Raw genomic sequence first — 14,727 nt, 5'->3', positions numbered from 1 at the left:
CTTCTTATAATACTATTGCATGCTTAGTCTATTAGAAATGTGAGTATACATCCGTGTTCATAAGGGTGGCACTTAAATGCGGGAAAATAAAATTTCGATCAGACAAAATTATCATATATTTGTAACCAGAGCTAAAACATCGTTAAGTATAAATAATTTGTCTGGGGATCACCCTAGTACTTGGTGCGCGCTTTCAGAAAATTACACACATACATGCATGTGGGCGTGTGGGTGCGCGTTTGCACATATTTTGTGCAAACACTTTTTGTTTGCGGCAATTGCGGTTGGTTTTCTCAGCAAATGGACTATAGAAGACGCCACCATGCAGGATGTGTCTCTTAGCCGACAACTGATTTCCTTGCTAGTACTTCGTTCGCAGCTTTCACTGTCACATTTTAGATTTATTGCCAACTTGATGCGAACGAAAACGAACGATTACACTTCAGAGCTTCCAACTATATTATTGGACCATTAAATAAAGTCGCTAGATTAGTTATGTAATACACTGTATGTATGTAGGTTATTACATTAAAATGCGTGAAATAAATTATAGCGAGCAGGAATTTTCTTTTAATTTTGTTATTGCTATTGTTTTTGAGCTTACTTTCTCCTTCTCTAACTACTTGTGTCTTTCTCCTTAATAAATTGCATTTCATTGGAAGCCGTCAGTTCTTAGTAACAAGTGAGGCCTTGACTTGAAGTGAAGTCTGACCCATTTAATTTGAACGAAGCAGTGCTGTATACTCTCACGCTTTCTTGGCATCAATAGCCGACAAAATAGAGTGCCTTAGGGAGTACTCTTTGTTTTCACTATTTTCTTAACTCATTGAATTTACTTATTAAGTTTTAAGAATACTTAAATCATATCGTATTAAGGCTTTAAATGTTCCATCTTAAAGTGCATCACAATCATTGATAAACCCTACCTGTCACTCCCTCAAAGATAAAAGCTGGACCGAACCTTCTTTCGCTTTTTTCTCTCATCTCACTTCTTCTCTCTATCTCTCGACATTAAAATGGTTGCTCAAGTGTCGTAACGTCGATTATTTTTCCCCACATATATTACGTATACGCAGTGGAGTTACTATGTATACTTGAATACATATAAAGCAAAATAGCAAACTTGATTTAGTGACCGATGCCAAGAGTATACTAAAATTATGGAGGGAACACTTCTACAGCCTGCTGAATGGCAGTGCAAGCATAACACCAGGATATGCTAAACCCGATTTCCTAATGGATGACGACGGAGCAGATGTTCCATGAAGAAGTTCGAATAGCAATTACCCATCTGAAGAACAACAAGGCGGCGGGGGCCGATGGACTGCCGGCCGAGCTATTCAAACACGGCGGCGAAGAACTGATAAGGAGCATGCATCAGCTTCTTTGTGGAATATGGTCGGACGAAAGCATGCCCAACGATTGGAATTTAAGTGTGATATGCCCAATCCATAAAAAAGGAGACCCCATAATCTGCGCCAACTACCGTGGGATTAGCCTCCTCAACATCGCATATAAGGTTCTATCGAGCGTATTGTGTGAAAGATTAAGGCCCACCGTCAACAAACGGATTGGACCCTATCAGTGTGGCTTTAAACCTGGTAAATCAACAACCGACCAGATATTCACCATGCGCCAAATCTTGGAAAAGACCCGTGAAAGGAGAATCGACACACACCTCCTCTTCGTCGATTTCAAAGCTGCTTTCGACAGCACGAAAAGGAGCTGCCTTTATGCCGCGATGTCTGAATTTGGTATCCCCGCAAAACTAATACGGCTGTGTAAACTGACGTTGAGCCAAACCAAACGTTCCGCCAAAATCTGGAGGAACCTCTTCGAGCTGTTCGATACCAAACGAGGTTTCAGACAAGGCGACTCCCTATTGTGTGACTTCTTCAATCTGCTGCTGGAGACAATAATTCGAACTGCAGAACTTAATCGAGCATCTTTTATAAGAGTGTACAGCTGCTGGCGTATGCCGATGATATTGTTATCATTGGCCTCAAGCAAAGCAAAATGGGTCAGTGAACGAGGGCAAAACGAAATATCTCCAGTCGTCAAACAAACAGTCTTTGCACTCGCGACTTGGCTCTCACGCTACTGTTGACAGTCGTAGATAATATCGTCTATCTTGGTACTGGTATAAACACCACCAACAATGTCAGCCTCAAAATCCAACGCAGAATAACTCTTTCCAACAGGTGCTACTTCGGACTGAGTAGGCAATTGAGAAGTAAAGTCCTCTCTCGACGAACAAAACCAAACTCTATAAGTCACTCATTATTCTCGTCCTGCTATATGGTGCAGAGGCTTGGACGATGTCAACAACTGATGAGTCGACGTTGCGAGTTTTCGAGAGAAAAGTTCTGCGAAAGATTTATGGTCCTCTGCGCGTTGGCCACGGCGAATATGACATTCGATGGAACGCTGAGCTGTATGAGATCTACGACGACATTGACATAGTTCAGCGAATTAAAAGACAATGGCTACGCTGGCTAAGTCTTGTTGTCCGAATGGACGAAAACACTCCAGCTCTGAAAGCATTCGACGCAGTACCCGCCGGGGGAAGCAGAGGAAGAGGAAGACTTCCACTCCGTTGAAAGGACCAGGTGGAGAAGGACCTGGCTACGCTCGGAATTTCCAATTGGCGCCACGTAGCGAAAAGAAGAAACGACTGGCGCGCTGTTGTTAACTCGGCTATAACCGCGTAAGCGGTGTCTGCGCTAGTAAAGGAGAAGAATATAGCAAAATTATTAAGCAGCAAAATATTTTAGTTACTAGTACTTACAAAGGAAGTATTCAGTAATCAACTTCAACAAATAGAATAATAAATATTTATTAAATTAAAAAATAATAAACGAATTTGTTTTCAAGTCCCAATGTGCCAATTTAAATGCAGAGGATGTATTAACGTGGCTGTCAATAATATCGCAATTTCCAAGGACATACAATAAAAATAAATATTAAAAATTATACTTCAGTCACAGCTGAGTTGATAAATGTTACAGAATATATTTTCGACTTACTTCATTATCTCAATTTATCAATCGAAGTAGGCAGGTTTGGCATGGCAGTGTATTGAAAGCATTCAATTAATCCTTACATAACGCTTCCTTTATGGCTTCATTTTGCACAACAGTGTATATATTTGCAGATATCGAATGTGTGCATATTTAGCTTACAATGATTTTCATAAAATACTTACAAGTACTTGTATTACTATATATTTTCAATTAACACATATTTTCTAGCTTTATTCTGCAAAGTAAAATTTTACTCATTGAAAATTAATACACGTCACTTCAATGGACAAATACTGTAAATTGGCAATGATTTTAAAACGTTTTATGATAGTTTGTTAAATAATTAAAAACGGCTTTATCACATATTTGATTTACTCTCAAGCTTTGACATTTGCTATATTTTGCTGAAACACGCAAACTACTTTATTTGTAAGTGATCTCTTTAAGTTTTAGCTTATCTAAATGTATAGGCATGAGAATTTTATTATGCGCATTTAAAATTTCAGCCAAGTTCTTTAGAAATGTTGTTTCTATACCTAACATTGGTGTTACGTATACGCAGTGGAGCATGTAATTTGAATATTTTTGAATAAGAATGCCTATAGCATTGTAAACGAGTATTTTGTAAATTGAAGTAGGTAAGCCTGGTATTAGCAACAAAATGGCCGCATACTTACGCCAGCCCAACAGATCTCAACCATTTCAAGCATTAAAGTTTTATAAGAATTTAAGGTTTATTTCAACTTAAGATGCTACTAATAATCTTTACGAGCACATACACATTATATATAAACATATGGTATATATAAATATAATTTCTATATTAGCTATAAACTTGTCATATAAAATATATTTAATTACGAAAATCCGCATTTGCTTGTTCAAATATGTGTACTTATATAAATGAAATGGAAATCAATGGCTTGCTTACAGAATAAATAGCAATAGCAATAAACAAACAAGTTCACAAGTAATGATTATTGCAACAGTAATTAAAAATAAGCTCGCAAAATAAACGTTCAATGCATAGCAGAAGCTAGCACTCATAGGCATTACTTACATAAGCAAATAAGTATAACTAAATATGTTGTGCGTTTGTGTGCGCAAATTTCAATGTGGTCGACAAATGCAATAAACATTAAATATTTTAGAATAAACATGCAATTGTATTTTATTTCAGAAGTCATATGTATAGCGTGAGGGCAAAAATAACGGCTAAAATACGTAAAAGTTTTTCTCTTATTATTTATGCTGCGCTGTACTTTAAATATAGGTTTGAAGCATTGCACAAATGGCATTAAATGTAGTTAGAAATTGCACTTTGGGTTGGTTTAACCTTGAGAACATCATATGGTGCTAGAATTTATTACGGTTTATAGTATTATGGATTTATTTATATTGTCAATTGAAAAGAATGAAATTTTTAATCCTGTTGTTCAATAGGATCTCGGCACCTTTTAATCATAACGTCTTATACTTTACTTCAATACTTTAAAAACTCTATACTGGCACAAAAGAGAATATTAGTAGGCAGTTTCAGGCAATTAAATCTAACATAAAGCATGTAATTTGGTAAAAATGCTCATTAGTGGATATAGGATGAAGATGGAAAAGATGATTCCACATAATTTTAAGCCATAAAGCTCTCATCGAAAAGAGTATTCCACTAAGTTAAGCACAAAAAAGTACCGAAGATGAGCAAATTTTTTTTTTTGTTTTGTTTAAAATTGTTATAAAGCTTCCTCTAAAATACGCTAGTATAAAATGTTACCTTTACAACTACAAATAATGTTACGTATACGCGGTGGAGTACTTCAATTGAATATTGTTATATGCAGCTGTCAAAGTTTCTTACGAATTTTACGAATTTCCATCTCGAATGTTGGCACCGCTGTTCCACATTAATTTCCGCAACGACTATCCTTAACGCAGTTTCATAGAAATTTGTGTCAAAAATGTTCGGATCGCTGTTTCAGATGAAATTCTGTGGCGCCTATAGTTCGCGATATATTGCTGTAGTTTCGACAATATTATTGCATTCATTCCTGGATAACGCAATTGAGTACAAAATCTGGTAGCAGAGACAGAAAAAGGCTCTGCTGCTAAGTTAGGGGTGATCATAGTGGCGCTGATAAATCAGACCTAAAGAACGAAGCATAGAAAGAAGCATTCAGATATACTTGTCTAAGTGAACTATGGAAAATATAGAGTTATGCGGAATGTTTAAAGTCAGTTTCTTACAAACAATCAGAGGAGTTAGACTCATCGACAATGTAAGTGTTTCAACAAGAAGTTTGTTTGTCACAGTTCAAGAAAATAACACTGTAATCAAGAATATTTCGGCCGACATATGCATTTTATTCAAGCTAATTTTAAAATCAAGTATTTAATAAATAATTGTATATACATATAATTATAAAGAGTTGTTGATGGGTGCTCTCAGAGCGCAGCAGTGCAAGCCGAGTAGAAAATCATTCAGCTGTCTGTTGTGATTGCAGCTTCTCGACGTCGAACCTTCCTTGTGTTTGTTGGCGTGCGTTTTTTGCTGCACAGAGGCGGGTGCTTATATTGGCTGCAACAAGATAGTGGTTCGAGTCGATGTAATGACCTCGCAGCGTACGCATGTACAAAACACTGGAGACGTGCCTTCCGTTTATCACAACATGAACGACCTGGTTGGTGGCTTTTCGATCCGAAGACAGCCAGGTAGCTTGGTGAGTTTTTCATTTCTGTAATCTAGTACTACAGATAACCATATTTCGGGCTCCGGCGAAGTCGATCAGCATCAACCCTCGCGTAGGCTAAATTTACTGGCTGTTGTGCCAAAGATACCTTCCTTGCCCACCATGGCGTTAAGGTCGCCAAGCACGATTTTAAAATCGTGGCGATGGCAGCTCTCATAAGTGCACTCCAGGCGCTCTTAGAAAGCATTTTTGGTCACATCGTCCCTCTCTTCCGTCGGGGCGTGGAAGCAAATCAGCGATATGTTGAAGAACTTCGCTTCAATGCGGATTGTGGCTAGACGTACATTCAACGAGAATGACAGTACTCGGCGATGGAGTCTTCCGCCTACACCGAATTTGCGCTCCTTTATATAGCCACTGTAGTTAATGCCACAAGGACCTACTCGCCTCAGTCCTTGTTCCGTCCATCGCATTTCTTGGATGGCGGTGATTGACATTCACTCTAAGGAAGACATCAACCAGCTGGGCAGCGGCACCTTTCCAGTTAAGGAACCGGACATTCCAGGTGCATGCCCTTAAATCTTTATCTTTAATTCGTTTGCCATGGGCGTCATCAAAAAGAGGGGTCTCTCATAAGAGGCTGTTGGAAATTTTTCATTGAGGGCATTTTTCACTTGGGGGGGATATGTTTCGCCTTCTCACTTTACCTCGTCTTCCCAGAGGATACTTGGTCTAGAACCGGAAGTCATGGGCTGCTTGAGCCGTATGTAAAAGAATCGTTTCTGGCCACTCCCAAGTGAATGGCAATCAAAGATCTTCCTCACTTGAGTGAACTTCTACACATGACTCCATCCTCTAAGATGTTTGCATGGTCTTATTTTAGCAATGATTTTCTTTAGGTGTTTCACTGGCCCAAGGGAGATATATCGATGTGAACCCACAACTATGTGAGTTTGCCGACTTTACAAAGGACTGTTTCTGGCAGTCACAGTTCAATCTATAAACGATGATGGAAATCTAAACCATTTTAAAAATTACACCAGACATTTTCGTAAATTTACTTGATAATTATAGTTATATTTTATATATATATTTAATTTTCTGTTTAATATTTGTAAGCTACATACAATCAAAGAGCCTTTTGACTAACCGAAAGCGTAACAAAGTACAGTTAATTTACTAGTTTACAATAAAATTAAAGCGATTACACTAACAATAATATTTAATAGAATTAATTATTTATACTTTATTAACTAAAATTATTTACTACAGCCAGTTCGTCATTCGTATTTATACATTATGCGATTTCCTAGCATGCGCACACAATTTTCTAACATAACCTACAAGCAGCCGTTGCCCCAGCACCCGCACCATGGTATTTTACCACCAGTATGCGAACTGATGGAAATCTTTCGCCGATGCGAGCGCACGCTGAACGAAGTTGATGACTCCCGCGACGATGCCGAACTATTCGAACCGTGCTCCGAATATGAAGTGCTATCCTGATGCGAGTGGTGACTGTGATGCAGATTATTGCTCAGCAACGACGATGTATGCGGGTGATGATGATGATGATGGTGGTGATGGCCGGAAGTGCCGCTGACACGCTGTGCATTACTCGCTACGGTGCCATCAGAGTGGCGACGAGAACAGCGCGAGCGCCCTGTAACCGCTTCGACAGTGGCGCCCTCACCGGCATTGGTGCGTGTCGAGTCTTGGCTGGATTTACGTTGATGCGCCACCGCTATATTGCTGCAGCTGCTATTTGTGTGGCGATGGTGCGCGTTGGCGGCGTGCTTCGGCGACGTATTCGCCGATAGAGATTGCGGTTGTGTAGGATCAGCAACGCCATTATTCGGGCTCATCGTATTACTGTTGCTACGGCGCCGCACGGAATGTGGTGAGTTGGGAGTGCTGTGGCTGGTTTGCTTGAGATTACGCAACGCCGGATTAAGCAGCACGGCCTGCAAATCTGTGCAGCTACCATTGTTTGGTTGGCTCGTTGCGCTCGCTATGTTGGAGTTGTTGGTATTGACATTTGTTGTGCCACCATCCTGCATACCGCTTAGATTTATTTGTGCTTGAGATCGAACTAATTGCGTATTGTTCAGCGGATCAGGTGAGTCTGGCGTACTTGAATCACCGCACACGATTGAAACGCGACGCGCTTTCCGACGCGCCACCTCTGTAGCGAGTGCCTAAATCAGAAAAAACAAGTAAAATTTATTGAAATATCTGACTTTGTAATTACAACTGCACAAACTTACCTCATTTGCAGCATCAGCAGCACTTGTCTCGCTTAACGCCGTTGCACCTGCCGCATTCAACTCCGCGTCCAACGAATGCGTCATTGCAGCGCGATATTGTGCACGCTTAGCCGCCGCGTTCGCCACAGCGGCATACAGCTGACTTTTATTGGGCGCAAAACCGAGCGTCATGGGCTTGATAAGCTGCGCTCCAGCTGTTTCATCTGTAGGCGGTTGTGGTATTGCTACAGGTGTGGCGCGCGCTACACCTGCGCAGCGTATATTTAATGGTGATGGAAATCCACGCGCTGGCGGCGTCGGTGGCTGCGTCTGCTTGGCCACACCAGCGACAGGCGGCAACGGTGGTCGCTGCATATTTGCAACACTCGTAGGTGGCAGCTCCAGGCACGCCTCATTATTCAGCTGATCAAAGCCAATATAAGTGCGCTTATCTGGGAAAGGCACCATAGCGTCGGGTATATGCGGCGATGGGCTGTCTGTATGCTCGCGTTCTAGTGAACGCGTGCAGCGATTATTGCCTTTGCCACTGCTGCTGAAGGATGTTTGTGTGGCAGTCGCTGTTGTATTGGCGGCCACTGCCACTTGATTCGCGCCATCATATTGTAGTGTTAAATTCATTTCTGAGCGGTACGGTTTCTTATTTTTGTCTTCCTGCTCCAGCGATTTGTTGATAACGTTGTCATTCTCTCTACGTTTGTCCAGTTGAATAGCTAAGATATCCTCCGATATGGCTTGAATATCATTAAGTATGGTTTCCAGGTTCACAGACTCCGTCTAGTGCACAGTACAGTTAGTTTTATTATTAAATTAGTTTAGTCAGATTTGCTCCATTGTAAGCATGTTATAAGGGACTAGAAACTTTTTAAACGTGTGTGTAGATATTAGTTCGCAAAAGGATTAGCTATGTGCTTTCTACGCTACGTGTATACGGCATTTCGAATGAATATTTGCCAAAAACATGAAACATTAATTTAGCTTTACATTCGGGAATATTATGGTTAGAGTATAGTTGCCAGATTACGAAGCATAATGAAATGTGCTCCAATGGTTAAGGAAATCTTCCACAAAGGTTGTGTCTTCTGTTTACAGTTGTGAACAGAGTTGCAAGTTATCAAAAAAAATATTGTAGACGCTCCGCAAACTATTATAATTTTTACAAAGTTCAAATGTTCGAAAAGCTTATTCGAAATCACAAGTGGTTGTTTTGAATCAAAAGAAAACGAAACGGCTGCTAGATTCACAAGTACAAGTATTATTCCAAATCGTTTGAAATTTCTATTATATCCTTTATTTTTGTTCAATTCTTTGAACTAAGCTAACTTAAGAACATATGAATACGTGATTTAAAGGGCCTAAATCGATTTATCGCTTTTTTCAAATGAACTTCACTTTAGTATACGCGCCACTATGTGCATAGCCTAGGATTTTACAGCGTACATAACTCCAGAATTCTTTAAGATGATTATTGAGAACATCAAAGCACGGCCGTCAGTCAGTTAACTTAGGTTAAATTAAGTCCGAAGGAAACGAAAAATAAGCGAAACTGTAGTGTACCGCCAACAATATTGTGCAACAATTGCAAGAGAATTCGGAAAGCAGATCAGCCAAAAGGTGTTAGCTAACAAAGTTCAACTCTTTTTTCAATCGGATTAATATGGATTAGAAAAATTAAGAAAATACAAGGTGTGTTCCAAAGTAAACAAGACTTAAAAAAAACAAATTGTTTTTTTCGGCAAAACCAATTTATTTTATTCAAAATAGTCTCCTTCTGCTTCAATACAGCTTTCTGCACGGTCCAAAAGCATGTCGAACGAGTGTTTTAGCTCGTTGGTCGGTATACCAGGGCCAGCCTTTTGAATGGCCTCTACGTCTGCATAACGCTTTCCTTTCATGGGAAAATGCAATTTTCCGAAAAGAGAGAAGTCGCACGGTGCCATATCAGGTGAATACTAGGGGGAGTGATTAATGTTTAAAATGTGATTTTTGGTCAAACAGTCGACCACAAGCGTCGATCGATGAGAGCCATTTTTGGTCGTCAGTCAATTTGTGCGGAACAAATCGTGCACACATCTTTCGTAAGCCCAAAGGTTCGCTCTTTGTTCGGAGCTCATTTTCGCACCGATAACACAAACATACTGGCACTTAAAACGCAATAACTTCACTTCCATTCTATAAAATGTCATGAAATTCTCACTGGACAATCGATAAAGATAGCAGATTCTAACGCACTAGTCGACATACAGATGGCGCCACCAGAGGCGCTAAATGCAAGAAGTCCTGTTTACTTTGGAACCAGCCTTGTATTGCCTTAGTAGAGCACAGGAAAGGGTAATAAACTTTCTGTGAACAATAATAGCTGAAGAGGGTGTTAAGTATATCAATTGCCGATCTACGAATGCAAAGGTTTACCAGAATACCTATATACGGGTATTAAAGAAGGAAATATATCACGTATTTTGTAGAGCTACAAGAATGCCACCATAAGGCATATAAACAAACATTGCAATTTTCGAGGTTACGGACATAAACAATCGATGAGATGTCGAGAGTTTATACTTCGTATATTATATACAGGTATACATAAATGTTTATAGTTTTCGAAGAAAAAAAAAAATAATTGGTATATGTAATTTTGTGAAGCAATGTAATTTATAGGGAATATAATAGTTTTATTAACCTAACGGTCAAATTAATCAATATCCTATACAAAACCACAAATATAGCTCTAAAATAAGAAATAAAACTATAATTTGGTACAGAGGACCGCAGTAGCAAGGAACACCTATAGGCTAAAAGTTCAGAAAAAATAGGCGTGGCTCCGCCCTCTAAAGGTACATATTTGGTAGTCTTTTCGTATTTTGTCAATAAATGCCGTTGCAGTCGTATATCTCCAGTGCTACCAATAATATTGTTTCATACCATATAGTGTTGGAAAGGTAAGATCTTAAGTTTCATTTAACCAAAAGAACAAAAAAAATTAAATTCGGGGAATTTGAGAAAAAGTTACAACTGTTCAGAAATGAGTGAAAATAATGAAGAAATTTGCTATATTTTGAAATTTTTGTATAAAAAAGAAGAATGCCACGCAAGCCACCAATGAAACGTTTGAAGTTTACGGAGATGATGCTGTATCAGTTCGTGTAGCACAACAGTGGTTCGCTCGCTTCCGTTCTGGAAATTTCGAAACTTCGATTTACACTGATGAAAGATTTACACTGATGGAGTTGATGGCTTTAGGTGAAAAATGGCAAAACGTAATCGACCAAAATGGTACATTTTTGTTTATTTATTTATTATATTATTATAAATATAAAAAAAATAAGTTTTAGTTTGATTAGAAATACGAAAAGAGCTTTCCGACTACCCAATATATCACCTAATCGGCTACAATAACCAAGTACGCTTGGGACAAATTCTTTTACTCCTATCGACTTTGCGAAAATGGATGACATGGGAATATAGCCCTCTCCCCATATTTCGGTTTTGTTAAACACTACTATAAGTCTAATAAATAAATAACAATGGCTAGTGCTTCAGAAACATGACATTTTACAGCCGAAACCGTAAGAGAAGGCCTTATGGGTCCTTGTGTCAAATTTAGACAATGAGCGTGGCACCGACCACATTTACGTGATAGACCATATCTCGGGGACTACTCGACCGATTTTCAATTCGGTATGTAATATCACTTAGAGTTTTCGCTAGTAGAAAGTTTAACATAATTAGTATTGAACTAATTTGGTTTAAGTTAAGAAGATAACATAAGACAAAACATTTCAACGAAAAGTGTTTTTTCCGCAGCATTTTTAAAATAAAATTTTGCCAAAAATATTTGCCTGCTTTGATCCTGGCAAGCTGCAAGAGTTTGAAATATTCGGTTACACCCGAACTTAGAGCTTCCTTATTTGTTGTCTTCAACTTTTTCTATAACTATAACAAGTAAATCAACTACAACAAGTAAACAAAAGGTGGGGTTAATAACTGCAAGAAAGCATGACAAGAGATACACACTAACATGTAATACCAACACTATTCGAATACACTTCGCTACCCACTACATACAACAACCAACACCAATAGCCTCCGAAAGGAGTTTGATCTAATGTTCACCTGGCTTTGACTATCCACCAGAATTGCTTTTGACATCGATGTTGGTGTCGACTGCAGTAACGGTGAGTGTACTGGCGTTGCAGTCGCACTGCTACGATTCGATGTTGTTGGTGTTAGGCGTTTATTGGTGTTAATGGCGGCCGCCATTAGCGGCTTGGTCACGGCCGGCGCAATTAAAAGATTTTTACAGCGTTTTTGTGCGGTAGCATAAATGGGTTCGCTTAATTTTGTTATTACAGCATTTGGCTGTGCGACGAAAACAGTCGGCAATGCGGCGAGCGATTGCAGCGCCGCCAATTTCGGCACAGCCTGAAACGGCGCCTGCAGCCTTTGTGGCGTGTTAATTAATGCCGCGGTCGAAGCGTGCGTGTTAAGCGGGATATCGGCGGCAATTGCCGCATCCTCACCGCAAGCGGCAGCAGCATCAACACCGGCGGCAACCTCATCAGCATCGTCCACGGTCACTGTGATGGTTATCAACGATGACTGCGACAGTGCAGGTGGTGACTGCTGTTGGTGTTGTTGCTGTTGTGGCAGCCGCTGGTGCTGCTGCTGATGCTGATGCGTGTGCTGATGTGGCTGCAAATATTGCTGCTGCGGCGCCAACAGCTGTTGTTGTTGTTGGCGTTGCACGCGTGCGCGATGTTGTGGACTTACTTGGGAGGAGCTGCCGCGTTGTGGTATTGGTGGTGGCACAGCGTTGTCGGCGCCCGTCGCCGTCAAGGCCTGATGCTGATAGGGTGAGGCCAAGCCGTTGTGTACATAAAGGTCGGGCGGCTCACAATTATGACAGCCGCTGCTTTCGGCATCCGCAGCTAACGTGGTTGGCGTTGATATTGGTGTGGACTCCGCAGGCACATTGACATCACCTGTCAGTGCTTTATTAGCTAAAGTTGTATTGATTTTCAGCCGTGGCTTTAGTGGCGCAAAGAAATGTCTTGGACTGTTAAGCGTTGGTAACGCGTTCGATGGCGTCGTTGTAATTGCAACTGTCTCTATAACAGTCGCATTCGATTGTTGCGCGCTCGGCGCTGACACGGTGTGACTTGAGGGGCTTGCCGTCGACTCATTACTCGCCGGCGGCGCAACTATTGTTGGCACAAAGGTGGTTAGCAGTTGGGGTGGTGCTAGTCTCTGTTGTTGTTGTTGTTGTTGCGTAGAATTCTGCGTAAGCGGTGTGGCAATTTGCAGCGCCGGCGGCGAAGCGCCTGTTGAAATCTTTCTGTGCGCGAAAGGCGATTGCAACTTGTAGTCCCAGCCATTGGTGTGGCGCATTAGTTTCGACGTGGGCGAGCTCGTATTGGGCGTATTACCTGAAAAAGTATTAACCACATTATAACTAGTGTACTGTTATTGTGTCAAGTGAAATGTTCACGCACCTATATTAGAGCCCATATGATCTTGCAACACATTCTCGAAATAAGATAGGGGCGGCACAACCGCTTGCAGGTCGTTCAGCTGATTGGCCACCTGTTCGATGGGCGTCAACGGTGTCAACGGCCCAACTAAGCTGGGCAATGTCATCTGCGAGCCACCACCGTCGGACGTATATATGTGCAGCAACTCATTGTGCGGCACATGCGTATGCTGGTCGGCATTACTCATCGTTTCCTCCGACACCACGGACAAATGATCGAATGCTTGATGTAAATTCGGCACACTTTCCGAATTAGCACCCGCAGATTTAACCACAAAATTGGCCATGTCTGAGCGCGTTGCTGTCGTTGTGGTGGGCGTATCAGGCGCGAACTCAATAATCGGCTGCTTTGTCGCCAGCTGTGGACAGCTGCCGCCCGTGCAGCACTCATCACTGCATTGGTCATCGTTGCCTTTGCAGGTATCACAGGAATCTGAATCCTGCGGGAAGAGTGAAACGAAAGCATAGAAGCAATATTATTGATTTCTTAACGTTTTGTGACTCACATCACTGTTGCAGTTACTGTCACAGATGTGCCCACTACCGCGCCCGCCGCCACTGCAAACGCTATGCCGCGCGTTGCAAGCATGATCGTGATCCAACAGCTTCGCCTTGAAGCGCTTATTCAAGCGATCGCACTCATCGCGTAGCGTCCAAATCTCGCGGCGCAACTGCTCATTCTCTCTACGCAAACGTTTGATGTCCGATTGCCCTGAAAGTGTGAAAAATGAATGACATTACATTTAATTTAGTTACAAATTTAGCAAAAATAATTTTCACTTGTTAATTCGTTATGAGAAATGTACGAATCAGCGAGTATATTAACTTTTATGATGGCCATTAAGGCCGTTAATAATATTTTTGAAGGCGGCTTTGTGATGCACAGGAAAACCCCAATTTGTGTACTTATAAAAATAAACGTCTGCATGTTAAGTAATATATTTATACGTATATGCTTGCGTACTACTGTATATGTGTATGTGAATGTGAGAGAATTTAGAATAGATGTCTTCGGTACCAGCTGCTTTTTCACGCTCCTTGTGATTGTTGTAATTATATAAATATACTAGTAGTAAAACAATTGTTTACTTTATGAATGTGCTAACTTCCAGCAATAATTTTGAATGTCTTATTTATTAAGAACATTAAAATAACATTTCTAAATATATAAAATTAACTGTTAATGTGGTGTCTGAATGGGAATAATGTCTTTTTTATTCATTTTT

General features: G+C 40.6%; 1 protein-coding gene across 7 annotated transcripts in view; it reads right to left on the bottom strand.

Moving 5' to 3' along the window:
- Positions 1 to 6,804: 6,804 nt before the first annotated feature.
- The window catches only part of LOC126767919 (uncharacterized), a 68,300-nt gene continuing 60,377 nt past the window's right edge, over positions 6,805 to 14,727 (bottom strand). For 5 of the 7 annotated variants that reach the window (XM_050485708.1, XM_050485718.1, XM_050485727.1 and 2 more), the window contains 5 exons: positions 14,008 to 14,213; positions 13,464 to 13,941; positions 12,085 to 13,397; positions 7,975 to 8,748; positions 6,805 to 7,905 (listed from right to left, as the gene is read on the bottom strand). In XM_050485708.1, coding sequence (XP_050341665.1) covers positions 7,048 to 7,905; positions 7,975 to 8,748; positions 12,085 to 13,397; positions 13,464 to 13,941; positions 14,008 to 14,213 — 3,629 coding nt within the window. In that variant the 3' untranslated portion in view covers positions 6,805 to 7,047. The remainder of the gene's footprint in view (positions 7,906 to 7,974; positions 8,749 to 12,084; positions 13,398 to 13,463; positions 13,942 to 14,007; positions 14,214 to 14,727) is intronic. The other 2 variants (XM_050485754.1, XM_050485763.1) reach the window with 1 other exon arrangement.

The sequence above is a fragment of the Bactrocera neohumeralis genome, chromosome 2 (assembly GCF_024586455.1).
Source record: "Bactrocera neohumeralis isolate Rockhampton chromosome 2, APGP_CSIRO_Bneo_wtdbg2-racon-allhic-juicebox.fasta_v2, whole genome shotgun sequence".
NCBI classification, from domain to species: Eukaryota; Metazoa; Arthropoda; class Insecta; order Diptera; family Tephritidae; genus Bactrocera; species Bactrocera neohumeralis.
This window is presented reverse-complemented; position numbering and strand designations above follow the sequence as displayed.